This window comes from Catharus ustulatus, chromosome 25, assembly GCF_009819885.2.
Source record: "Catharus ustulatus isolate bCatUst1 chromosome 25, bCatUst1.pri.v2, whole genome shotgun sequence".
NCBI lineage: Eukaryota > Metazoa > Chordata > Aves > Passeriformes > Turdidae > Catharus > Catharus ustulatus.
In genome coordinates this window covers 3366035-3392613 of record NC_046245.1, presented here as the reverse complement: position 1 = coordinate 3392613, position 26579 = coordinate 3366035, and the positions used below count along the sequence as shown (strand labels likewise).

General features: G+C 49.0%; 2 protein-coding genes across 4 annotated transcripts; one reads left to right on the top strand and one right to left on the bottom strand.

Annotated features, from left to right (window-relative positions):
• Positions 1–462: 462 nt before the first annotated feature.
• Positions 463–22714, top strand: APOBEC2 (apolipoprotein B mRNA editing enzyme catalytic subunit 2). The gene is made up of 6 exons (XM_033080384.2): positions 463–658; positions 1955–2134; positions 13680–13823; positions 19169–19387; positions 20624–20946; positions 21922–22714. The coding sequence occupies exons 1-5, from the start codon at positions 486–488 to the stop codon at positions 20937–20939; spliced, it is 1032 nt and encodes a 343-aa protein (XP_032936275.1). The 5' UTR covers positions 463–485; the 3' UTR covers positions 20940–20946; positions 21922–22714.
• Positions 22450–26413, bottom strand: OARD1 (O-acyl-ADP-ribose deacylase 1). 3 transcript variants are annotated; one of them, XM_033080381.1, is made up of 6 exons: positions 26324–26413; positions 25956–26023; positions 25127–25271; positions 24965–25023; positions 24168–24280; positions 22450–23905 (listed from the first exon to the last, which is right to left on the bottom strand). In XM_033080381.1, the coding sequence occupies exons 1-6, from the start codon at positions 26397–26399 to the stop codon at positions 23803–23805; spliced, it is 564 nt and encodes a 187-aa protein (XP_032936272.1). In that variant the 5' UTR covers positions 26400–26413; the 3' UTR covers positions 22450–23802. The 3 variants fall into 3 exon arrangements, with proteins under 3 accessions (XP_032936272.1, XP_032936274.1, XP_032936273.1); XM_033080383.1 differs by having other exon boundaries at positions 26337–26372; XM_033080382.1 differs by lacking the exon at positions 26324–26413 and adding an exon at positions 26298–26320.
• Between the last annotated feature and the right edge of the window lie 166 nt (positions 26414–26579).

The following is a 26579-nucleotide window of genomic DNA, read 5'->3' as shown; positions in this document are numbered from 1 at the left end:
TTGGTTTTATACAAAATAAATTCGTGAACAAAACTCAGAGCCTCCCCTGTGCCCCACTCCCCCCTTGCACAGGTGAGATCCCCTCTCATGTGGGTTCCTGTAGGATTTTTCTGTCATAGACCTCTTTTAAAATAGGAATTAAAATAGAAATCCACGGTAAAAAATCATGGGGAAGTCTGAATGGAGTTTGGGTTTTCATCCTGCGGGCAGCAGAGGAGGGGGAGCAGCCCCAGGAGCAGGGATCAAAATCCTCCCACCCCAGAGGAATATTGCAGTGAAAGAGTGAGAAAATCAGGGGGAAAACATCCCAGACAGGAACAATCCCCATTTCAGAGAGGGCTGAACACATTAAATCATTTCCTGCCTTGGGGGCTGAAGAGGGACATAGAATTAGAGAAAAAAAAATCCTTTAAAAGTGATGCTGTGACTTCATTTTTAACTTAGAGCAGGAAAAAAAAAAAAGCGATTTCAAGCCCCTGAGAGAGATGTGGGCTTACACCGTGGGCTTCACCGTGCTGCCCCACGTCGGAGGATTCCTCGGCTGGTTCCTCAACAGGAAGGAGATCCCAGCGTGGTACGAGAAGCTGAAGAAACCCTCGTGGTGCCCCTCGCGGAGAGTGTTCCCCGTGGCATGGACCATGCTGTACACGGGCATGGGGTGAGTGCTGCTCCTGCTGTCCCTGCCCTGCTGCCCTGGCAGGCACTGCTCGGGGCTCTGGGGACAGCTGGGGACATCTGGGTGTGAGCCTGGCACAGCCAGGGCATCACTGGCAGCATCTGCCTGGGGCTCTGGGGGCTCTGGGGACAGCTGGGTGTGAGCCTGGCACAGCCAGAGCAGCTCTAGCAGGTTTTACCTGGGACTCTGGGGTCTGTGGGGACATCTGGGTGTGAGCCTGGCACAGCCAGAGTGACCCTGGCAGGTTCTGCCCGGGGCTCTGGGGGCTCTGGGGACAGCCAGCTGTGAGCCTGGCACAGCCAGGGCATCACTGGCAGGCTCTTCCCGTGGATCTGGGGACAGCCAGCTGTGAGCCTGGCACGGTGTTGGCACAGACACAGCCAGGGGAGGTGCCACAGGCAGCCGTGGCACTGGGCAGGGGACACTCGGGTGTGGGACAGGGGAGGTTTGGGAGGAGTGAGGGATGAGGGATTATGGAATGGAATCATGGAACAGCCCGAGCTGGGAGGGGATCACCCAGTGCAGCTCTGTCCCAAATCCCACCCTGAGCATCCCTGGAGCGGTGTCCAAACCCTCCTGGAGCTCTGGCAGCCTCGGGGCTGTGCCCATTCCCTGGGGAGCCTGGGCAGTGCCCCAAACCCTGTGGGGGGAGAACCTTCCCTGATCTCCAACCCAAACTTCTGCAGAACTGTTCCTGTTCCCTGATCTCCAACCTAAACCTCTTCCTGCTCCCTGATCCCCAAACCTCCCAGAGCTGTTCCTGCTCCCTAATCTCCAGCCCAAACCTCCTCCTGCTCTCTGATCTCCAACCCAAACCTCCCCAGAACTGTTCGTGCCTCCTGATCTCCAACCCAAACCTCCTCGTGCTCCCTGATGTCCAACCCAAACCTCTCCAGAACTGTTTCTGCTCCCTGATCTCCAACCCAAACCTCCCAGAGCTGTCCCTGCTCCCTGATCTCCATCCCAAACCTCTCCCAGAGCTGTCCCCGCTCCCTGATGTCCAACCCAAACCTCCCCAGAGCTGTCCCTGCTCCCTGCTCTCCTCTCCATCCCAAACCTCCCAGAACAGTTCCTGCTCCCTGATGTCCATCCCAAACCTCCTCCTGCTCTCTAATCTCCATCCCAAACCTCCCAGAGCTGTCCCTGCTCACACAGAGCAGCTCAGACGCGGACCCTGCTGTGGTGCAAACAAATCCCTGGTGGGGAGAGCACACCTGGAGGAGGGATGGTGTCCCTGGCAGGGCTGGCTGCGGGCACTGACGCTGTCCCTCCTCACAGCTACGCCTCGTACCTGGTGTGGAACGACCTCGGTGGCTGCAGCAGCAAGGCCATCGTGCCCCTGGGGCTCTACGGGGCTCAGCTGCTGCTCAACTGGGCATGGCCCCCCTTGTTCTTCGGTGCCCGCAACCTCAACATGGTAATGGGGCTTCCCTGCCGGCTTTGGGACACTCTGGGGTTGTGCTGGGGGGGATTGTGTGGTTGTGCAGGGAATTTGAGCCTGGCTGGAGCCGCTCCTGCTCGCACACGATGGTATCGGAGCGGTCCAGCCTGGGGCGGGGGATGCGGGGCCAGGGCTGCACCCCCAGTTAAGGGTCCGCGCTGGGAGATAAAGCCCTTTGTGGGGTCACACCCTGGGTGACAACAGCGCTGTGACATCCCTGGGGGATGGGGGGCAACTCCCGGGGGCTTATCGGGCACAGGCGGGCGGCTGGGCACGGCCACACCCGGGCTGGGCCACCAGCTCTGCCAAGGGCTGGGGTGGCACAGGATCACATGGGGATTGGCGTTCCCACCGGAATTTTGTCACTCTGGGGGCCAAAGGAGAGTTTGTCCAGTGGCCACCACCACGAGCAGGCTCTGTGTGAGCAAAGGGGACACTCGCCATGAGCAGGGTGTTAATCTGCGGGGTTCGATAATGAGCGGAGAAAAGCACATTAATTAGTGTGGGCTGGTGGTGTGACACACTCAGATGTCGCTGATGGGAGCACGGGGACAATGTCCTGGGGGTTGGGGTCACTCCTGTCCCAGTATCCCCATCCCTGTACGATGTCCTGGGGGTTGGGGTCATTCCTGTCCCATCTCCTCAACCCCTGCCCCATCTCCCACCTGTACAATATCCTGGGTTTGGGGTCACTCCTGTCCCAACTCCCCCATCCCTGTACGATGTCCTGGGGTTTGGGGTCACTCCAGCAATAACTCCCCCATCCCTGCCCCATCCCTGTACGATGTCCTGGGGTTTGGATTGTTCCAGTGCCAACATCCCCATCCCTGCCCCATCTCCCATCCTGGGTTTGGGGTCACTCTTGTCCTAACACCCCCATCCCTGCTCCATCTCCTGTACAATGTCCAGGGAATTGGGGTCACTCCAGCACTAACATCCCCATCCCTGCCCCATCTCCCACCTGTACAATATCCTGGGTTTGAGATTGTTCCAGTCCAAACTCCCCCATCCCCCTACAACGTCCTGGGGTTTGGGGTCACTCCTATCCCAACTCCCCCATCCCTTTATAATGTCCTGGGGTTTGGGGTCACTCCTATCCCAACTCCCCCATCCCTGTACAATGTTCTGGGGTTTGGGGTTGTTCCAGTGCCAACATCCCCCTCCCTTCCCCATCTCCCACCTGTGCAATGTCCTGGGGTTTGGGGTCACTCCTATCCCAGCTCCCCCATCCCTTTATAATGTCATGGGGTTTGGGGTCACTCCAGCACTAATTCCTCCATCCCTGCCCCATTCCTGTACAATGTCCTGGGGTTTGGATTGTTCCAGTCCCATCTCCCCCACCCGTGCCCCATCTCCCATCCTGGGGTTTGGATCACTCCTATCCCAACTCCCCCATCCCTGCCCCATCTCTCGTCTTGGGTTTGGGGTCACTCCTGTCCCATCTCCCCCATTCCTGTCCCATCTCTCACCTCTACAATATCCTGGGTTTGGGGTCACTCCTGTCCCGTCTCCCCCATCCCTGTCCCATCTCCCATCCTGGGTTTGGTGTCACTCCTGTCCCATCTCCCCCACCCCTCCCCATCTCCCCGCTCCCCGGTGTACCCTGGCAGTCAGCACAGCTCGGTGCCGCTCTGCCGAGCCGGGAATCACCAACTGTGTGTGTGTGTGTGCTGCAGGCTCTGGTTGACATCCTGTGCCTGGACGGGCTGGCCGTGGGCACGCTGTGCTCCTGGTACCGCATCAACCGCGTGGCCGCGCTGCTGCTGCTGCCCTACCTGGGCTGGCTGGCCATGGCCACCTGCCTGACCATCCGCATCTGGAGGGACAACCCCGAGCACAAGCCCGGCAAGAGCGACTGAAACCCCTCAGAGCCTGAAATAGGGGTGCGGAGCTCCGGACAGGCTCTGTAAAATGCTGTTTATTGTGTCCAAATGATGCAGCAATTCACGGCTGGTGGGGGCCAGATTTCCTCTGAAATCTTCATTTAATTCTGGTTCCAATGCATTATTTACTTTTCATTGTACATCATCTTAAAACTCCTCTGAAATCTTCATCTAGTTCTGGTTCCAATGCATTATTTATTTTTCATTGTACATCATCTTAAAACATCACAACCAACCAACACCTTTTCCATCACCTATAGTCCATCACAACTGCTAACATTCCCTATATTAATGTCATTATTTTCCAATCACAAAAGGTTAGTGTGTTACAGTTTAAGCTAGAAATGTTTTTTCTTTCAGTGGAAAATTCTGAGGTCTTTACTTGCAACATGAAATTTTTGTTTGTCTGTGAAAATCCTTTTGCTTGGTAAAAATATCTTTTGTTTGAGATGGATTTATCCTTTGCTCAGAGTATAAAAGCCCTTTCCAACTCTCTTGCTCTCTTAGTAAGACTGGCTCAAAAATTCTTTATCAAAATATCAATTCTATATCAAAACTTGCTATTATTTTTATTCCTTCTTCAAATTCTATATTCAAAGATATTTCTGTTATACACACACATATCTGTGAGACCCTTCTGTCAAATCCTCATCCTTCCCAACAGAAACCTGAACCCAGCAGTTCTGGCTGAGTTTATTCAGTTTTGGGGTTTTCATTTTTTGGGTTTTTCCCACCATGAGAGGTTTGCACCTTTCCCTCTTTATCCTGGATTTTCTCCAGCGGGTTTGGGGCTCGTTCCAGTCCCAATTCCTGTTCCCTCCATGGTACCAAATCCAAATTCCAGCAGGGAAATGAGCTGCAATAATTCAGGCTGGGCGTTCCTCGCCACTGCCACCACCCTCCCCCAGGGCTGGGTCACACACCCAAATTCCTGCTCTGCTGGGACCAAACCAAACACACCTCTTACTTGATTTAAAAAAAAATTGAATTTTTTTTTAGAAATTACTTGATTTTTAAAAAAGAAATTACTCAATCTTTTATATGTTACCTGATTTTTTTAGAAATTACTTGATTTTTAAAAAAAAATTACTCAATCTTTTATATGTTACCTGATTTTTTTAGAAATTACTTGATTTTTAAAAAAGAAATTACTCAATCTTTTATATGTTACCTGATTTTTTTAGAAATTACTTGATTTTTAAAAAAGAAATTACTCAATCTTTTATATGTTACCTGATTTTTTTTAGAAATTACTTGATTTTTTAAAAAGAAATTACTCAATCTTTTATATGTTACTTGATTTTTTAAAAGAAATTACTTGATTTTTTAAAAGAAATTACTCAATCTTTTATATATGCTACTTGATTTTTTAAAAGAAATGACTCGATTTTTTAAAAAAGAAATTTCTTGATTCTTTAAAAGAAGTTACTTGAATTTTTTAATTGATTTTTTTTAATTGCTTGATTTTTTTAAAAAGGAAATTACTCATTTTTTTAGAGAAGCTACTTGATTTTTTAAACAAATTACTTGATTTTTTAAAAGAAATTTTTAAGTTGCTTGATATTTTTAAAAATTACTTTTTAAATAAAAGAAATTATTTGGTTTTTTAAAAGAAATTACTTGGTTTTTAAAAAATAAATCACTTGGGTTCTTTTTGAAATTACTTGATTTTTTAAAAATAAGTTACTCGAATTTTTAAAGGAAATTACTTGGTTTCTTTTTGAAATTACTTGATCTTTAAAAGAAGTTACTCATTTTTTAAAAGAAATCACTTGATTTTTTTTAATTACTTGATTTTTTTTAACTACTTTTTTTTTTACATCACTTAATTTTTTAAAATAAATTTTTCTATTTTTTTTCCCCCTTTGCTGTTGCTTCGTATTCCTGCATGTCCTGGTTTGTGCTTTAGCTCCTGATCTGGAGCATCCCTGCTTGGGGAGCATCCCCCTCCTTCCCAAATTCTTCACCCAAGAGGAAATTCCTCCCTTCCACAGAAATGAAAAATTCACACCAGTGCCTTTGAATAAAACAATTCATTTTGTTCTTTTTTTTTTTAAGTACAGAGATTTTGTGAAATTTGTGAAATTTGTGAAATTTGTGAGCCTGCTGCCACTGCCTCCAAAGTTGTAATTAAAGATAAAATTGGCAAAAAGCCCCAGGCAGAATCTTTAAATTAAGTGCCTCACCCTGGAGCATTTCCATGCCATTATTAATCAGGAAAGGTTAAATTAATTAAAGAAAAGGAATTCCAAAGGAATGGGATGGAATCAGGCACAAGGGTGCATGGATTCATCCTTGTCCTTCCCTTTTCCTCAAAACCTGAGCTCTGGTTCTGAAAGAATTTAGATTTCAGATTTAGAGGCACAAATCTGGCTCCAAATTCTAAAAGAATTTACATTTTAAAAGAATTTGCAATTTTTAATTGCTAAAAGCCCTAAATGTAAACAGGATGTGGATCTTCTTATTCTAAAATAATTTACAATTTTTAATTACTAAAACCCTAAGTGTAAACAGGATGTGGATCATCTTCCTGGCTCTAATTAATTGGGGTTGGAATTGGGGCTGGAATTGGGGGTGGGAGGGCTCAGCTGGGGCTGTAACATAAATTGTATTTGCTTTGAATAAAACAAGCCATTCATTTTTTAAATTTTTTTTTATTATTTTGAGAATAAATAAATAAATCTGAGTTATTCTCGCTGTGCTGGTTTGGGGTGAGGCTCCCAAAGGGGTCAAGGGAAGGGATTTGGGATGGCCCCACAGGTGGATTCATCCCTGGGAAGCCAAAATGTCCCCAAGGTCCCTCTGACACCCCCTGGAAAAGCTGCACCCCCTAATTAGTGCATTGTCTTCATTTGCTTCTGTCTTCACTCAGAGTCAGCATTGAAATCACAAAGGAGACAAACTTCTCGTGTTTGGGCTTGGTTGTTTATTAAATCTTACCTAAAGTACAGAGAGTTCTGCAACACTTGTGGCTACCAGCTAAAAGTGAGCAAAACTGAGCTGGATTTAGCTAATTACAGTCCAATAGAGAATTATCACCTATATTATTTACCCTTTTCACCCAATAACCAAACTCCTGTGACCCACAGTGTGAGGTTTTCTATCCAACCAAAAACTACTGCCCGAAACCATGAAGGAGAAGGAAGAAGACAGAAAGAGAAACACCCAAAAATCTCCATCTTGCCCCTATTGCTATATCCTAAAAACCCCAAATTCCAAACCCTCCGCCATGTGTGTCCTGGTCTGCTGAGAAAGGCAGGAACTTCTCTTTGAAATGCAGAATGCAAACCCCCTCCCTCCAAATTATTATAATTCTGAAATCAAGGGGCTCTCAGGCAAAGATATGGGAATAGGAATAACAGTTCTGTACTAGGGAAATTAAAATAGAAATACAGTACTACAAAGAACAAACCCCAAACCCTGACACAGTCAGAGTACAGCCTGACACCCGTCAGTCAGGCAGGGTGTTGGCAGCAGTCCCATTCCATGGTGGCTGCATCCTCCTGCAGTGACAGATGTGGCTCAGCTGGAGCAGTGCTCCTGTACAAGGTGCAGTTTCCCTCCGGAGCTCCAGTGGGGATGTGGAGAAATCCGGTTTTCCTCTGGAGTCCAGTGGAGAAAGGGGCTCCCTTAGTGTCCCAAAACCTCTGTTTTTATCTTGGTAAGAAATGTTGGGCTCTTCCCCCTGGCTGGAGCAACTCCCAGTGGGATGCAGTAATTTTATCAGTGCCACAGTGGGACTCAATGGCCATGAGCAGAAAATGACTGGCTGGAGGAAGGATGGGGTGTGAAAAGATAAAGAACACTGCCCCAGCTGGTTTATAAACATGGCCATGAACAGGAGATATCCCATGAGATAAAGAACACTGCCCCAGCTGGTTTATAAACCATGGCCATGAACAGGAGATATCCCATGAGATAAAGAACACTGCCCCAGCTGGTTTATAAACCATGGCCATGAACAGGAGATATCCCATGAGATAAAGAACACTGCCCCAGCTGGTTTATAAACCATGGCCATGAACAGGAGATATCCCATGAGATAAAGAACACTGCCCCAGCTGGTTTCCATGGATGCCCATTAGCAGAATATCTCCCACAGAGATCAGGATCACTGCCCCACCTGGTCTCACAGATGCTGACAGAACAGATACTTTGATCACATCCTTCTCCAAGGCCTCAGCTCACAAGCAGTGTTCTCTGGGGGTCAGAAAGCACAGAAAGCACAAAAATCAAAAAAATTCCAGATTTGTGGGATCCAGCTCCATTCCCCTGGGGACATCCCCAGCCCGAGGTGAGCAGGACAATTCCTGGCTCTGGGATCCTCCCTGAGTCAGCCCCAGCTGGGTTTTGGGAGATGCTGAATGTTCCTGGATCCAGCCTGGGCAGAGCTGGGGGCTCAGCACAGCTGAGAAGCGACTCCTGGAGTTTGCATTTCCTGGTGAAATTCGGGAATTCTCTCTTCTTGATTCATTATTTATCCCCCTGGCTCCTTTCCCCAGGGCTGTGCTGTCCCAAGGAAAAGCTGCAGGAAAAGGTTGAGGCTGGGAGCAGGAGCAGCTCCACAAAACCCTGCCAGCACTGGCAACATCAAAAGCTGCTGGAAAAAATAAAAAGGAAATAAAAAAAGAAATCCTATAACACTTCAGGGCTTTCTTTTCTCTTTTCTGTGATGTCACTGCACTTATTTACAGCTTCTGTGTCTCTCCCTCGTGCCAAAGGACAAATGTAAATGATTTTTCCCCCAAATGAAGGTGGGGTCTGGTTAATTTGGGCGAGTCCAGGCTGATTTTGGCTCTGCCCACCCTGTCCTGAGGGAACAGGGATGAGCAGGGCCATCCACCAAGGCCAGGAGGGATCAAAGGAGCCTTTATCTCCTTTTGGAAAGGGGAGAGAATTATTTAAATCACATTTAAATTGGTGGCTCTAGGTCTGGCTCACACCTGCAACTCTTTAATAACATTTCCAATTAAATAGATGAATGCATATTTGATCAGCTTTCATAAATTGGGTCTATTTCCTCTTCCCACTTTTTTCTGCAGGCAAAGGAAAATCTGAAATTAAGATTAATAGATTTTTTTTCCACGTTTGCCCTCCCCACTTTCCCAGCTGCTGGGTCTGGCTGCCTTGTTCTTGTTTTCCATCCAGTTTCTCTTCCTCCCAGCCTACCTGGGAGTACAGAAGGAGCTTTTCTTTGCCTCCTGAATCTTCTCACAGGCAACAAAAATAGCAAATGTTTCTCCCTGTGCTATCCAGAGCAGCTTGAAATCAATCGGGAAAATTAAATTCAGTGAGACACCCTCCTGTATTAATATTTAAAGCATCATTTGGTGCATTTGCTGTTTAAACAGATAGACTGAACCCCCTTGCATAAAAAATAACTTTAATGACATTTCAAAGTCATCTGCAGGGTTTCTTGCCCAGACTGTGCAGTGCAGCCCCAAAGCAGCCTGGGTTTCACAGAATCCTGGAATTCTGGAATGGTTTGGGATGGAAGGGAACTTCAGGATCATCCCATCCCATCATCCCATCATCCCATCCCATCCCATCATCCCATCATCCCATCCCATCCCATCCCATCCCATCCCATCCTATCCCATCCCATCCCATCCCATCCCATCCCATCCCATCCCATCCTATCCCATCCCATCCCATCCCAAGGATAACTCCGTCAGTCCAGCCCCAAGCTCAGCTTTGCCCTTGGAATGGGCACGGTCCCACCCCAGGGCTGTGGCACTCAGAGCCTCTCTCCAAACTCAGCCACTCTGCAGGAGATGGAGAAAATTCCCCTTAAACTGAGGGGATTTGTGCACAATCAACCCTTCCCTTCCCTTCCCTTCCCTTCCCTTCCCTTCCCTTCCCTTCCCTTCCCTTCCCTTCCCTTCCTTCCCTTCCCTTCCCTTCCCTTCCCTTCCCTTCCCTTCCCTTCCCTTCCCTTCCCTTCCCCTTCCCCTTCCCCTTCCCCTTCCCCTGCTGCTGCCTGGAGCTGTGACCGCACCCCCTGAGGTGCCAGCCAGGGTTTGTCACCTCCGTGCAGGTGACACATCCGCCCTGCCAGCCCTGCACAGAAATTCCTGTGCTTGGAGCAGCTACAGCAGGGCTGGAGCTCTAATTCCCCCAGAGCTGCTCTCAGGAGCTCCAGCCCTGCTGGGAGCTGTCATTAACTCCCACTTGGGCTTGGAATTAATTGGGGAGGCAGCAGCGCTTCCGAGGCTCCCCCTGTGCCGGGCTGGGAGCCGAGAGCCGGGGAGGGTCTGCAGGGACCGAGGGGAGACCCTCCATCAGCTGGGGCTCAGCACTGCTGCAGCATCCTCCTACAGGATTTGGGATTTGGGCACTGCCCAGGTGGGACAGGAGGGGTTCCAGCCCTCCTTTTGGGTCTGAGGCAGGAGGAGAGGGCCAGGGAAGGAAGGAAGGAAAGGAAGGATTCCAGGAAGGATTCCAGGAAGGAAGGATTCCAGGAAGGAAGGAAGGAAGGAAGGAAGAAAGGAAGGAAGGATTCCAGGAAGGAAGGAAGGAAGGATTCCAGGAAGGATTCCAGGAAGGATTCCAGGAAGGAAGGAAGGATTCCAGGAAGGAAGGAAGGAAGGATTCCAGGAAGGATTCCAGGATTCCAGGAAGGAAGGAAGGAAGGAAGGAAGGAAGGAAGGATTCCAGGAAGGAAGGATTCCAGGAAGGAAGGAAGGAAGGAAGGAAGGAAGGAAGGAAGGCTGTCGGTGTTTATTTGTTTGTGCCGTAGTTACAGCTGGAAAAAGCAGGAGGGGCTGGCTGCCAGACAGTGTCTCCAGGGACACGTTTGTCAGTGCCACCAGCTGTCCCCTCGGCATGGACAGCACGGCTGAGCCGTGACTCACCCGGCCAGGCTCTTATTTCACTCTCACATCTATCCCAAAATGTTCCCCGGCCCCACAATGCCATAAAAGCTCCCACGGCTGTGGCAGGCAGGTGTGGGTGACAGGAAGGGAACAGCCAGGTTAACTCCAGGAATTAATGCTGCAGGGACAGGGACAGGGACAGCACTCTGTGACCTGCATGGGACACTGGCCCAGGGAAACAGCAGAGATACCTGTTTGGGGATTTAAAAAAAAAAAAAAAATTGGAGATAAAAGCGCTCCAAGGTGCCTCTAAAGTCACTGAAGAAGCTGCTCTGCACTTGGATGGATGCAGGATCCTCAAAATCCAAATCCAGCAAAGCCTGGAAGCTTCTCCCAGGACAGGCTGTCCTCAGTCCTGTCCTGTGTGTCCCCAGGGCAGGGACCTGTCTGAGGGTTTGAGAGCTGGAAGGGTCTGGAGGAATCCTGAGGGAGATGGGGAAGGATTTGGAGGATCTGAGAGGGGAAGGGTTTGGAGGTGCTGAGGGGAAGGGGAACTCAGGCTGCAGCAAAGGAGGCTCAGGGGGAATTTGTGGCTCTGCACAACTCCCTGACAGGAGGGGGCAGCCGGGGGGGATTTGGGATCTCATCCCAGGGAACAGGGACAGGAGGAGAGGGAACGGCCTCAGGCTGGGCCAGGGGAGCTCAGGATGGGATTTGCTCATGGGAAGGGTTGGCAGGGGCTGCCCAGGGAGGTTTGGGGTGCCCATCCCTGGAGGTGGCTCTGGGTGCTCAGGGTGGGGATTGGGCACAGCTTGGGTGATCCCAGAGGGATTTTCCAACCTCAGTGATCCTGGGATTTTATGAACAAATTCAGATAAAACATGAAATCAGTGGGGACAGGGACAGCTGGAGGGGAGCCTCAATACAAACTCTGACAATTTGGGGTCCCCTGAGTGCTGCTGGGAACCCCCTGGGGACACATTTGGGGTCACAAGCAGCCACCAGAGCCCTCACCCATCCCCAGCTCCAACACTGCAGCTCCCTTTTATATTTTTGGCTGTTCCCAGCACTGCCCTAGAAGGAGCTGGGGAGCAGCTGGGAAAGGCTGGAGAGAGGGGGAGCCTCGGTGCCACATTCCCCAGATTAGATTAGAGCTCAGCTCTGGCAGGGGCCAGGCTAAAGCTGCAGCAAAATTGGGACCCCAGCCATGAAGAGCTTCCAAAAATAAAGCAGAGTGGGTCAGAGGGGTTGGAGAGGGGCTGAGATGCTGCTTGAAAATATGGGGATTAGGAGGAAATGAGCTGTCAGTCACTGGGAGAGGATTCCCACCCCAAAAACAGCCCCTGAAATGTCAGAGGTGACAGAAATTGGACAGGGGAGGTGGAATTTGAGCGTTGTCACCACACAGGAGGCCTGCAGGAAAGTATTTCAGGCTTAGAAATAAATAAAATCCTGCACCGTGGAAGATATATGTTCCACGGATAGGATGTCTTGGAATTTCTCAAATCCTTGGTTGGGCTGTCACCACTGCCAGCTTTGTCACCTAAACAACACCTAAACAACAACTCATCTGTCCCCAAAAGCTGCACCCATGGTGGCACTGGGGAAAAGGACAAAGGACACCCAGCACAGCAAGGCAGGGTGATGGCAAGGGGGCTAGGGAGAGCAGCCACAATTAATTATCTGTGATTATTTGTTATTAATTATCTCTGATGATAAATGACCTGCCTGATGGGGTGGATTTATTTCACTTTGTGATGGTGCAGCCTCATCTCACAGCTCTAAGAGCTGCATTTAACAGCAAAAAGGCTGTTGGCTCCAAAGCAGATTTGATTTTTATGGAATACCTCTTCTCCTCCTCAAACTGAGTTTTTTCCACCATACTGACTGAATACTCCATCAAACAGAGCTGAATATTCCATATTTACTCCAAGTTTGTGAAGTGCAGAGCCCACAGTACTGGAGGTTTGATTTCCAGCGTGCTTTGATTCCAAAATCCTGCACAGCCACATTTCCCACCATGGATTGGTCCCTGGGAAAAGCTCACCCAGGTTTTTATTAAACTCAGCTCAGGCAGGATTGATCCAAACAGGACTGAAATTGAGAATGAGATGCTGGGATAGTTTCATAAAATCCTGAAGGGAGCAAAAAAGAGAGGAAACCCCTCCAAGCCGACAGACCCCAGAGCACTGGGAATTTATGGAACACTCAGCAACGGGGAGGGAAACAGAAAAATGGGAGAAGCAGCACTGGGAATTCCAGCTGGACTTTCAAATATTTGGGAGAAGATTCTGGCTTGGATTTACAGCTCCAAGGAGGAGAGTCCAGCATGGGCAGGGTGGGAGGAACCTGCTGGGATGCTCCAGGTGATCCAGGGAAAACCCAGCAAAACCAGGGATTTTTTTTCCAGCAAAACCAGGATTTTCCAGCAAAACCAGGATTTTCCAGCAAAACAGCCACTAGCCCTTCCCCTGTTGCTGAGGCAGGCCAGGCTGAGCTGGTCCTCCAAGGTCAGCCATGGAGGGAGAGGCTGTGGAGAGGAGGATCCCAGTGCCAGGGGATGGATACACACTCGAGCTTCCAGGAATTTCCATCAGGGAAAATGATGGGCTCATCCCACCCACTGTGAAGTTGTCACTTGGTTTGAAATTAAAAGAGGAGCGAGAGGGGCTGCTGAAAGGAGCTGGAGGAAGGAGGTGACACCTGAGAGCCCTGGGACACCCAACCCCATCCAGCCCCTGCCGCCGCCGCTTTGTTCCATATTTAGTTCCTGACAACTGTGCCTGGGGCTGGGACTCCCAGCTCTGTTTTCCCTCCTCCCTCAGCTCGCAGAGCTCTCAGAAATTGCTCCTTCTCTCTCCCAGCTCTGTCCCAGAGAAGATGGCAGAGAAGCAGGAGGAGCCCAGCAATGCCCAGAACGGAGAACCCGACAATGCTGAGGAGGGAGAGGGGAAGAAGAAGAAGAAGGTGAAGAGGGAGGACCTGCCACCCTTTGAGATTGTGACAGGGTAAGAAATTGGGGTTGAAATGTGGAGTTGGGGGAGTTCAGAGAGTTCTGTCTCAGCTTTGAGGTCGGGCAACACAAGCAGCATCTTCTGCTTTTCTGAAGAGTTTGACGTGGTTGGGATTTATTGTGGGTTTTGTTCTGAGTTTTTCTGACTTTTAGAGGATGGGCTCCCAGCAGGCAGGCACAGGAGTGCACTTGTTTTATAGGAACAGCTCTGGTTCCCTCCCAGCCCCACTGATGGGATGGGGATGGAGGGGCTGGCTTTGATGAGAGCTCAGTATTGATTTCTTGCTGTGATCAATGGCTCTTGTCTGAGAGTTTCTCCACCTGTGGATCAGGAAAAACCCCCCTGCTATGGTTGATTGGCTTGATGGGCCTGAGGGACAGATTTTTCAAGAGACCTAAAGGTTCACATTTTCAAGAGCTCCACATCCACAGCTGGAACCTGACTTTTATAAAGAAACCAAAAAGCCCAACTTGCAGAAAAGGCTCCAAAACAAGAGGCAGTTTTGAAGGCAGCAGGGCAGCAGGGAGCCTGGCCTTTGGAAAATTGGGATATCACAGGGATCTGGGGGAGCTGAACTCAGCCATAATTGACAGCTGCAAGGAGGAAAAGCCCTTGGTGTCTGTAGGAGCAGCAGGGTGAGTCCTTCTCCCCTCACATTTCCCTTCTCAGCCACCAAAGGAATAAAAATAAAAATAAACCAAACTAGAATTTCTTCCAGCTACTTCAAAGTACAGCTCAGGCCTCCAAAATATCCCCTGGAATTCTCCTGCCTGTGCCATGGGCTCTGCAGGTGAAATTTGGCTGCTTGTTCTGAGCAGGATGAGTGAGGCAGGGCAGCACCCTGTCACAAAATTGGGGAGGGAAAATCTCCATTCTCTTCTCAAAGTGTGACTGCTGTGAAAAAAAAATTTTAAAAATCCCTTTATAGGGTGGTTTCTGTCACACATGATCATAGAAATAAATAATTTGCAGTGGCTTTTAAGGAAAGAACATCCCTCTGCTGGGAATGGAGCTCAGGCACCAGACTTGTGGATAAAAACCACTGGGCCAAGTTCTGAACACTTAAGATAATTTTGATGAGGAAATTGGGTATTCCAGCCTTGGAGCCTGGTGAGGAAATGCTGAGGGACTGGCAGGATTCCAAACCCTGCTGAGCACAAAGCTCCCCATGGCTGGAAAACTTCACAGCACCATCCTGCAATGAAATCTTGCAATGCCACAGCTCCAGGATTTTCCACCCTGCAGAGTGAGGAAGCCAAGCAGAAATCCCAAAGAGGAACAGAAACCCCAAGGATTTTTAATTTTCATTTTAGGGAGGGCAGCAGGGGATGAGGCCAGGCCTTGCCCTGGGTTTTCCCAATGATTTCCAAATTCCCAGCCAAGCAAGGGAGGGATGAGGAAACACAACTGCAGCCAGGGAAGAAGCACTTAAACCCAATTATGTTGCATTTCAGCTTTAGCCCTCGGATTAGGGGCATCTCAGGACTCCCAGCCAAGTTCTCACTCAGCTCTTACAGCTCCAGGAGGAGTCTGGCTTCCAGGAATCGCTGGGAAGCCAATTACTCTCTTTAAGAATATTATCCCTTTTTTTTTTGGCTGAACACAGCCTGTAATCCCAATCTGGGAGCATTTCCTGCCACATTGATTTCCATTTTCCCCAGGGGTAAATGAGGCTCCTTGTAGGAATAATTCCTTGTTATTCTTTTAGATAATCCATGTTTTTATTCCCTCATTAGATGTTTTCCTTCTCTCCTGTGTGGCAGTGCCAGGGTCACACTGGGTAACTGCAATTTCCTCCAGATTTCACCAACTTCAACCCAGATTCTGCCTCAAATTTTCAATTTTTTTTTTGTCTCAATATGATCTATCACTTTGCTACCCAGGGAAAAAGTTAGGTTGGGGTATTTAGAAATCCCTAAAATGCCATTTAATGATGCTTTTCAGGGAAGATTTCAATTTTGATATCCTCAGGTGAGCTGTGCCACCCCTGCCTGCTGTCAGAGCAAGGAGTTTTATTGGGAATATTGGGGAATTGAGTGCCTGTGAACAGTTTTTAAATGATTTTCCATAAACATTTTCACTCTCCACACCCCCCAGACAACAAGATGAGGGGAAATTGTGCCAGGGGAGGACATCAGGGAGAATTTCTACCCAGAAAGGGTTGCCAAGCATTGAAATGGACTCTGAGTGTTGTTTCTATTCCTGATTGGAACATCATTAATTGAACTAATGCAGATTCCAACTTGCTGGGAGCAGAAGGGAGGTGAACATCCCAGCTAAGCTCAGGCACACGCCGAGATAAGCAATAAAATCCACCTGGAAGGGCTGGCCAAATGCAGCTCCCAGTCAATCCAGGCTGAGTCAATCCATCCTTGCTGCTGCTTCAGCTGTTCCATGAAAATCCAGAGCCAACCTCGTCACTGCTGTGACCCCTTTGCTGTCAGAGTCAAAGCAGGGATGAAATTCCCTGTGCCTCTGATGTATTTAAAAAGCTGATGTTATTGTGAAACCACTCATTGCAGGCATGGCTCTGGAACGGGTGTGTCATGTTTGCCCTTCAAAAAATCATTAATTACAGAATGCTTAGCCAAAAATCATTAATTATAGAATCCTTAGCCAGGTAGCAAGCAGGAAAAGTGCTGTTCTTGGAGGCATGTGCATTTTTTCCCACTTTTTTCCATCTCCAGAGCCATCCCATGAGCTGTTCCATCACCAGGGGATCTTTGAGTCGCAGAAGGGAAGATGTGGACAATAAATTAAAAGAGTAGCTGGAGTTTATCAGGGAGGACTCCAGCAGGAAATCCACATTTTCACAGCACTGTCAGATTTGATCCTGGATATTTTATAACCTAAACCTGAGAACACAGAAATGCAGGCAATGCAGTGATTTGTGGTCCCACACAGGGGTGAACCAAGGGTGTGACCCTTCCCTGCTGGATCCCCCAAACCTGGGATTTTTGAGCTTTCTGAGCTTTCTGAACCCCCAGAGAACACAGCTTTTCACCTGAGGCCTTGGAGAATCTTCCAAATTTGAGTGATGAATTTAAAATCACAAGTGTGTAGTTAAATAAAAGTGTGTGCTTTCACATGGTGAAGGGTTTTAAATCTGAGGCTTTTATAATATAGTAATGAATATGGGACAAGATGGGGGATTTTGGGTGGTGTCTCTTTGGGTGTTCATCTTCCTTCTTCTTCATGATTTCAGGCAGTGTTTGTGGTTGATCAGTCAGTGTCACACTGAGGGTCATGGGAATTTAGTTATTAGGTTAAAAGAATAAATATATAGGTGTTGATTCTCTATTGGACAGTTTAGCTTTAAGAGACCTTGTAGCAGCTGGATCTTCCCCCATTTCCTCACTTCTAGCAGGTAGCTGGAAGTCCTGCTGAACACTCTGTGCTTTTTGATAAGATTTAATAAACAACCAAGCCCAAACATGAGAAAATCCGTTTTCTTCATGTATTTTTTAACCCTGGCTCTGAGTGAAGGCAGAAGAGACCAAGACAAACCATTCATTGAGTGCTGCAAAACTCCCACTGCTGTGACACTTCCCTAAATCTGCCTCTGAACCCCCTCCCTGCCCCATTCCCAGGATGAAGTTTATCAGAAGGGACTCCAGCAGGAAATCCACAATTTCACAGCAAAGTCTGATTTGATCCTGGATATTTTATAACCTAAACATCAGAACCCAGAGAAATGTAGGATAATTCAGGGATCTGGGGTCCCACACAGGGCTGAGCCATGAGTGTGACCCTTCCCTGCTGGATCACAGAAACCTGGGAGTTCTGAACTTTCTGACCCTCAAAGAGCTCTGCTTTTGACTTGAGGCCTTGGAGAAGGATTCCAGATTTGAGTGATGCAGTAGGAATCACTGGTGTGGTTTGTGTAGAAATGTGTGAAGGGTTTGGAATTTGGGGTTTTAGGATACAGTAATAGGTATGGGACAGGATGGAGGGTCTTGGGTGTTGGTTCTTGTTCCTTCTTGTTCCTTCTTGTTCCTTCTTCTTCCTTCTTATTCCTCCTTGTTCCTCCTTGTTTCTTCTTGTTCCTTCTTGTTCCTTCTTCCTTCTTCTTCCTTCTTCTTCCTCTTTGTTTCTTCTTCCTTCTTCTTCCTCTTTGTTCCTTCTTCCTCCTTCTTGTTCCTCCTTGTTCCTTCTCCTTCCTTCTCCTTCCTTCTCCTTCCTTCTCCTTCCTTCTCCTTCCTTCTCCTTCCTTCTCCTTCCTTCTTCTCCTTCTTAGTTTCAGGGAGTAGTTTTTGGTTGCTTAGAAAATCCCACAGTGTGGGTCACAGGTGTTTGGTCATTGGGCAAAAGTATAAATAATAGAGGTGTTCGTTTTTAATTAATAAAGGCTTTAAAAGGCCTTGTAACAAACAAGATCTACCAACATTTATTTTGTTAGCTGGAATGCTGCAGACTCTCTGTACTATAGGTAAGAATTAATAAACTGAGTCTGAACAAGAAAATCCATCTCACGTGCTTCTGTCCTGACTCTGAGTGAAGGCAGAGGAAAAAAGAAACCATCCACTAATATGTGGAGCCCTAAATCTGCCTCTGAGCCCCCTCCCTGCTCCATTCCCAGGGTGAAGTTTATCAGCAGGAAATCCACATTTTCACAGCAAAGTCTGATTGATCCTGGATATTTTATAACCTAAACCTGAGAACACAGAAATGCAGGGCAGGGCAATGATTTGTGGTCCCACACAGGGCTGAGCCATGAGTGTGACCCTTCCCTAAAGGTGCCTCTCTGCTCTGCTCCCAGTGATATAAATGAGAAACAAAAAGTCTCGATATTCAGCAAAATTCAGATTGCTTTATTTTATACAGACAGAGAAAAGCAGGCTGGGGAACGTGAGGGGTCACTGCCCACTCCACGCTTGGTTTGCAGCCTCTTCTTACAGCATGGTCCCTTGTTGTCATCAATTATTTTTGGTTTTTTTCTGTCATAATTTTGCCAGGCAAGCAGTGGTGGGCGAATAAACATCAGTAAAGTCTTTGGGAGTCAGTCTCATAGATACCATCTGGTCTGGGTAGATAAAACCGGCAGAAATTGGGAAGTTCTGGTCTTTGTAGATGGGCAGTCATTGATAAAACAAAGGCAGGAAGTTTGATTTTGCAAAATCTATCAGACTATCAGAGAGTCTGATTTTACAAACTGGTAGTAGATACAAATTATTTAGAAAACATAATATTCATAACAGAGGGATTTAAAACAGAATGATTTAATCATATATTTTCCTCTATCAAGTGTCCATGCTTCACTTCAGACCTCATTATTCTGGTTTATACAAACCCCAATACTTTTATAATTAACACCAATCTTTTATCAATTATCACACCAGCGAACGCCTCCCTGCCATCTTCTTCAAATTCCAGTTCAGGAACGTGGAATACAGCTCGGGCAGGAACAAAACCTTCCTGTGCTACGTGGTGGAGACGCAGGGCAAGGAGCCCAGCCGGGGCTACCTGGAGGACGAGCACGCAGCCGCCCACGCGGAGATGGCGTTCTTCAACACCATCCTGCCCACCTGCCAGCCAGGGGCCCGCCACGACGTCACCTGGTACGTGCAGGAGAGCGTGAGGGACTTCTGAACTCCAAATCAATAGGATTATGTAGAAGCCGCACCATTTTGACTAAAATTTTGGTCCGAACCCGAAGTGCGGCTTATAATCAGGTGTGGTTTATATATGGACAAAGAACGAAAAGTTGCTGTTTTAGTTTGGAGGACAGGTGTCTGCTGAGACAGGCAGGAGCTTCTCTTTGAAATGGAGAATGTAATTTCAGGCAAAGATATGGGATTAGGAGTAACAGTTCTGTACTAGGGAAATTAAAATAGAAATACAGTACTACAAAGAACAAACCCCAAACCCTGACACAGTCAGAGTACAGCCTGACACCCGTCAGGCAGGGTGTTGGCAGCAGTCCCATTCTATGGTGGCTGCATCCTCCTGCCACCCTGAGCTGAGGGAGGTGGCGGGGGCTGCAGGCAGGAAAGTTTCCTGGCGAGCGGCGGAGCCCCCAGAGCACTGCGCTGGCTCGCCCCAGTGCCGGGCTGCTCGCGGCTCGGCGTGGCTCGTGGCTCGGCGCAGCACGGCTCGCGGCTCAGCACGGCTCGGCTCGTGGTGTGCCTCGATGGCTCAGCATGGCTCGGCGCGGAATGGCTCGCAGCTCAGCATGGCTTGGCACAGCTCGCAGCTTGGTGCTGCTCGGCACGGCTCATGGCGCGGCTCACAGCACGGCGCACAGCTCGTTGCAGCTCAGCACGGCTCGGCGCAGCTCGGCTCGCGGCCTAGCTTGGTGCAGCTCGCAGCTCGGCTCAGCACGGCTCACAGCTCAGCTCGTGGCTCGGCTCAGCACAGCTTGGCATGGCACAGGGCTCAGCGTGGCTTGGCTTGGCATGGCCCAGCGCAGCTTGGCACAGCTCAGCACAGTTCAGTGTGGTTCATGGTAGCTTGGCGCAGCTATCAGCTCAGCATGGCTCAGCTCGCAGCCTGCGGCTCGTCGCTGCTCAGCTCGCTGCTCAGCACGGCTCACGGCTTGGCTCGCGGCTCGGTGCTGCTCGGCTTGCTGCTCACTGCTCGGCTCATGGCTCGCACTTCCGGGTTGTCGGCAAATTTCCGATCTTGTCCATATATAACGCGCACTTCCAGGTTTCGCTCAAAATTTTCGGCTTTAAGTTGCACCTTATAGTCGTGAAATCGCTGTAAATTTAGTTTGGCTGGTGCACACCACCCAAAGCGTGGCCTGGACTTGTTTGGCCATGCCCAAGGCCCTGACTTGTCCAATGTCACTGCAGGTACGTGTCCTCCAGCCCCTGCGTCGCCTGCGCCCAGAAGATCTGCGAGGCGCTGCGCAAGAACAAGGGGCTGCGCCTCACCATCATGGTGGGCAGGCTCTTCATGTGGGAGGAACCCGACATGCAGGCGGCCCTCAGGAGCATGAAGGAGGCCGGCTGCAAGCTGAGGATTATGAAGCCTCAAGACTTTGAGTATGTCTGGAAGAACTTTGTGGAGCAGGAGGAAGGGGAGGAGGCCAAGTCCTTCGTGCCCTGGGAGGATATTCAGGAGAATTTTCTGTACTACGAGGAGAAGCTGGCTGAGATCTTGCACTGAGGCTCAGGTGAGTGAGGGGGTCACTCATCAGCTCTCTTTAATTTGGGTGTGAAAAACATGTAAAATTTAAAAATTTAATAAAAAGGCAATAGGAGATATACATAAAGGAAAGGGTTAAAATGGTTGGGTGCTTGGCAAGTTGTTAAGAGCACACAGGGTTGTTTTTAAATACACTTTACAATACATTAATTTGTTGCATATTTATAGGTTTTTTTTAATAGTAAAAATTTTTGGGAACTATTTAGCATGGTTGCTTTTTGGGTTTGCTTTTTTAGAGCATGCGTATTTTTTGGCTTGTGGTTTTAATTTTTTTATTATTATTTTTTAATTTGGGTGGTGGTTTTGGTTTTATGCAGTTGGTGAATGTTGATAATTGTTGTGTTAGTTTTTAGGGTTTTTATTACACATTATGGGCTATTATTTTAATTAAGTGGGTAGTTTAAGCATAGTATTTTTAAAAAACTTATATCTAACTTTTGCTATTAGAAGAAAAATTTGTATTTATACAGAAAAGCTATTTTAACATTACAGATAGAGCATTTATTTTAATAGCTGTGAAAAGCCAACAATGTGTCATGCACTTCTAACAGGTCCCAATTTCTCTTCCTGCGTTACTGAACATTGACAATCCCAGGCAGTGACTTTCCCCTTCCAGGGGCTTCCCCCACAGCACATCCCAAGGGATTCAGTGCTTTTCTGTCTTCTCCTCCAGGAATAAAGAATAAAAAGGTTCCAGGGCCACCAGAACCTCCCTGCTCCCCCAGGAATAAAGAATAAAAAGGTTCCAGGGCCACTCCCCAGAGGGATGAAGCTCAGGACAACAGGGAGGGGAATGGAGATTGGAGGGGATTTTACTCACACCCCAAAGTCTAACCCTAAAAACAGCATTAAAGGGAGCCCCACTTGGTGCAGAATTCCCTTTTCTGTGGGGTACTGAAGGGTCACCTCTCAGTCTCTAGGATGTCTCTGTTTCCCTCTCCAGGAACAGACAGGACCCATGAAGAGATGTGACAGACCTGGACACCTGGGACAGTCCTGCTTCCCCCAGCTTTGATTCCAGCAGGATGGAGAACCAACCTCTGGGAGACAAGGCTCTGTGGGACTCCAAACACACACACACACACACAACACAGACCTCTGGTGTTTGGGATTTTTTGGGTGTTTTTTGTTCCTCCCCCTCCCTGCCCCCCAACCAAACCCATGCTGTGGTGAAAGGGATGGCAGTGATCCACAGGCAGGCTGTGGGATCACATTCTGGGAATGTTTCATGGGAAGAGATCTTAGAACAAAGCTGCTGGTTAGATAAATGCATTAGAAAGGGGAAAAGAAAGGGATTTAAGGTGAAAAAGAAAATTTCTCCCTCTGTTCTCCTCAACAGGCAGAGCTGTGATTTAATTCAGGGCCAACAGCTCCCTTCCAAATCACGATGGAGCCCAAGAACTCGGTATCAAACAATGATGTTTGGGATATAAACCTGGGAAAAGCAAAGTGAAATAAAATGGGAAGCCACTGCAAAAACCAAAGCACTGTTTATTCCTTCTCCTCTACTTGCAAGAATCCTAAATTGAACCTGACAAGTCTGAGTTCAAGGACATCCCGGGACAGCCACACAGGGAATATTTTGTAGCTGGGAAGGGAGAACTAAATGCCAAAAAAATTTCCAGAGTACACACAAGTGTTGGAGAGCAGGATCATTTTCCATGTAAAACAAAGCTCATGGGGATGCCATGAGTAAGGAACCAGAACAAAAACCCAGACACAAACAAGGAGAAAAACTGAATCCATGAGCAGCCTCAGTGCCTGCTCTGGATCAGCTCATTGCTCCAAATTCCTCTTTGTCCAAGGTTGTTTTTCCCAGCTACAGCAATTCCCCAGCAAACAGGTTTACAAAACATGGGCAAGGAACAGGGAGAGTAAGGATAGGGAGAAAACAGCAGCAAAACAGCCCCAGTGACTAACCCAGTCCCTTCCCAAGGAAAACCTGTCATGCTACAAAATTCCAAACTCTCATGTCCCATTTTTATATTTCTTCAACACACCTGGCACCTTTCTGGCCATTCAGAATGAGAGAAGTCCAAAAGATTTGTTATTGTGGGAGGGTGGGAAACCAAACATGAAGGAAATGTCTGTGGCAGTTCCTCAGTTCTGGAACAAACTCTTCCAAATCAGTTTTCCATGGATCTCAGGAACCAGGGGTGGTGCTGATTTGCTTTTGTTTTGGGTAACAAACACCAACCTATGTGTAACACCTGAACTACAAACAAAGAACCATGAAAATCCCGCCTTAAACTCCATCCTGTGGGTTTTTAGAGCACACCCACCTGTTTGATGTATAAAACACACCCAGCAGGTGTATTCACTCCCAGCCTGTCCCCAGAACAGCCACAGTACCAATCCACCAGCAGGGCACTGTTTATTTCAACATCACACCATGATCCTGAGTGAGCACCATCTCAACAAACCCAATTTGTGGCCGGAAGGGAGAAATGAAACAGTTCCACCTGTGAGAAGGGGTGAGTGACCCGAGTGCCAGGCAGGACGTGGCAAAGAGAACAAAGCAGAGGTGGCAGCGCTGCCAGGGGCAGCTCAGCAGCACCAAGCCCGCAGAAAGCCCCGATAGCCGCGAGGCAGCGGCTCCGTGTGGCTGCGTGGAGCCCCAGTGACACCTGGTGGCTGCAGCACACGCTGCCAGCTCCCCCAGGGTTTGCTAATTAACAGCCCCAAATGAGTTTCTCTGGAGCTTGCTGCTGCTGGAAGCCCCTGTCACTGTCACACAAGTGACACCCGAATGCAGAACGTGCTCCCTTGTCAGTTCACAGGTGCTGCTTCCAAAATCGGGGGAAATGGGGGATCTTTGTTCTGCTCACAGGGTGTAAACTGTGATCTTGATGTCAGTGTTCTCAAACACTTCCTGAAGGATGGCTGACACCTTTTCCCACTGCAGGCCATCGAGTCCACATCCAATCCTGGAAGAGAAAGCACCAGAAGAGCTGATGGAGCATTGTGCTGTGCCCAACCAGCCCTCAAACAGCTGCACTTTGAGGTGGCCCCCCATAAACCCACAGAACACAGGGAGAACAAGGAAACAACTCCAACGTGCTTTGCTACTGCTGAAATGCACAGGGAAATGCAAATTAAAATTGCTCAGTTGAACAGGGGAGTTGGCTGGGGGTGGATGCTTGAACTCTTGTTTCACAGCACTGGCACTGCAGCTCCTGAGCCCCTCACCTGGGCATGGAGATGTCAGTGACTCCATTGTTCAGACAGTGAGCTTTCATGGCTTCCAAACTCTTCTGCATGCTCTCATACGTGGGCTTGTGAGAAACCTTCTGCTTTGTAATCTGCAGAAAAATAGAAAAGCTCAGCAGTGCCTTAGGCATGACCTCTGCAAACTTCTGTCTGTTATAAATGCTGTTACAAAACACACATTCCCTGATATCCCAGAACTCCATGCCCAAACTTGCCTCTGTGGAAAGACCTGAGCAAAGAACTAACATTTCAGTTTAAAACACTCTAATTTAGCAGCCAGTTCTGGCCATGTAAAGGTGAAATGCAGATGCACAGAACAGCTTGGCTGCTCCTCACCAGCAGTGTCTGAGGACACATCTCTTACTGAGAGGAACATTCCAGAAACTCCCTTCCAGTGCTCAAAGGGAGCCAACAAGACAGAGACTATTTACAGGGGCCTGGAGTGACAGGACAACAGGAATGGCTTCACACTGCCAGAGGGCAGGCTTAGATGGGATATTGGGAAGGAATTGCCCCCTGTGAGGGTGGGGAAGCCCCAGAGCAGCTGTGGCTGGCTCATCCCTGCAGTGCTCAAGGCCAGGCTGGACAGGGCTTGGAGCACCCTGGGATGGGGGAAGGTGTCCCTGCTCAGGATGAGCTTTAAGATCCGTTCCCACCCAAACCATTCTGTGAGTCCCTGATTCCATGAACATGACCAAACCCCCAGAGCTGTTAATGGCAGATATGTGACAGAGTTTAGCTCCAGGGAGGTGTCCCAGGGCCACCCCAGCCCTTACCAGATAATAAATGTACCGCTCGTCCCTCTGCAGAACTGCCACCTCCCCGGTCTTCTTCTCTAAAGAGAAAAATCAAGTTTTTAAAACAGTCACACTCCACAACCCAAACAGCTCCATCACCCTCCCTGCTGGAAATCAGGAGCTCCTTCAGGCACCACTCACTTTGATCCAAGAGCTCCTGGACGCCTCCAAACTTCTTCTTGAAGAGCACGGCGATGCCGGCGCCCATGCGGCAATCCTCGCTGATGCAGTGAGCCAGGGCATCCGTGCTCGGGCACGAGAACAGGTCCCCCTTCACACACCTGATCTGCACAGCAGGGACAACAAAAGCTCCTCAGACAGCACACCTGGGCACACAGGGCTCTGGGGATCACGGGCTGGGCAGCAAGAGGCGCAGGGTTTGAGTTTGCTGTGCAGGGCGCAAGTGTGTGAGCTGGCACGGGCTACAAACCCACAGGAGGGAATTACAAACCCCACATGTGGAATTCCAAACCCCACAGGCTGAATTACCAACCAAACTCCCAGCATTACAACCCAAACTCATAGACTAACAAACCCAATATAGAGAATTACAAAGCCACTAGAGAGAATTGCAAACCCACTACAGAGAATTGCACATCCCATAGACAGAATTACAAACCCACTACACCTCAACAAGATCACTTATGAGCATCACGTGCCAGCTCAGCAGGTAATCTTAAAAACTCAAAGCTTAAAAGGGTAATTATATGACAGAGAGCACGGCTGGATTAGTGAAACCCCTCCAGCAGCACCAGTCTGGAGGTGCTCAGGCAGGCAGTGAGCTCTGTGCTGCTGCACAGCATCTGCCCCACTGACATTACACATAAAAAGCACATAGAATTCAGCACTGGCAGCCACTTTGCTCCCAAAAGCTGCAGGATGCAGGCAGTGCCGTGCTGTCAGGGCTGCGATGAGGGGAAGGGCTCTTTGCACACACAATAATATCCCATGTAACTCATTTCCTACGCACTCTCTCCTCCTGATCCTTGGAGATGTGGGTGGCCATGGTAACGTGGGGTATGGAGAAGGCTCCTGCGGCTGGAAAGATGAGAGAAAAACAATTATTAGGAACCTCAAGCTAGGCAGTAAGAGTGTGTTAGGGGGCGAGGGTAAACCTAATTGATCTGTGACAGCAGGACAACTATAACACCTCCTAAGATGCCAGTGCCCCTGACCCTGTCCCACTGCGCCTACAGCTCTGGCCCGGGAGGAGGCCCCAGCCCTGGGTCACCGCACAATGGGCGCCCTCAGGCTGCCGCCCTCCTCCTCATCACCATCATCACCCTCCTCCTCCTCCTTCTCCCCCTCCCACCCCTCAGGGCCGCTCGGCCGCCGCACCCGCGGGGCGCACAGCGATCAACCGGGCCGGGCCCACGGCCTGCGCCACGCCGAGCCTGCCCAGCAACGCCCACATCGCTCCGGCCGAGCCGCAAGGGCGGCCCCGCCTCACGGCCACACGGCCCCGCCTCAGCCGGCGCGGCGGCTCCGCCTCAGGGGGGCCTTGGCGGCACCGCCTCACGGCGAAATGGCGGATCCGCCTCGCGGGGACTTGGCGCATCGTCCTCAGACAACACGGCGGTGTCGCCGCACACAA

Coding starts and splice junctions, on each gene's coding strand:
- APOBEC2 (XM_033080384.2), top strand. CDS start 486: ATGTGGGCTTACACCGTGGGCTTCACCGTGCTGCCCCACGTCGGAGGA. Junction 2,135..13,679: donor CTTTGGGACACTCTGGGGTT/GTGCTGGGGGGG, acceptor TCTCTCTCCCAG/CTCTGTCCCAGAGAAGATGG. Junction 19,388..20,623: donor GCCCGCCACGACGTCACCTG/GTACGTGCAGGA, acceptor ATGTCACTGCAG/GTACGTGTCCTCCAGCCCCT.
- OARD1 (XM_033080381.1), bottom strand. CDS start 26,399: ATGTGGGCGTTGCTGGGCAGGCTCGGCGTGGCGCAGGCCGTGGGCCCG. Junction 24,281..24,964: donor AGCGGTACATTTATTATCTG/GTAAGGGCTGGG, acceptor ATTTTTCTGCAG/ATTACAAAGCAGAAGGTTTC. Junction 23,906..24,167: donor ACTGACATCTCCATGCCCAG/GTGAGGGGCTCA, acceptor TTTCTCTTCCAG/GATTGGATGTGGACTCGATG.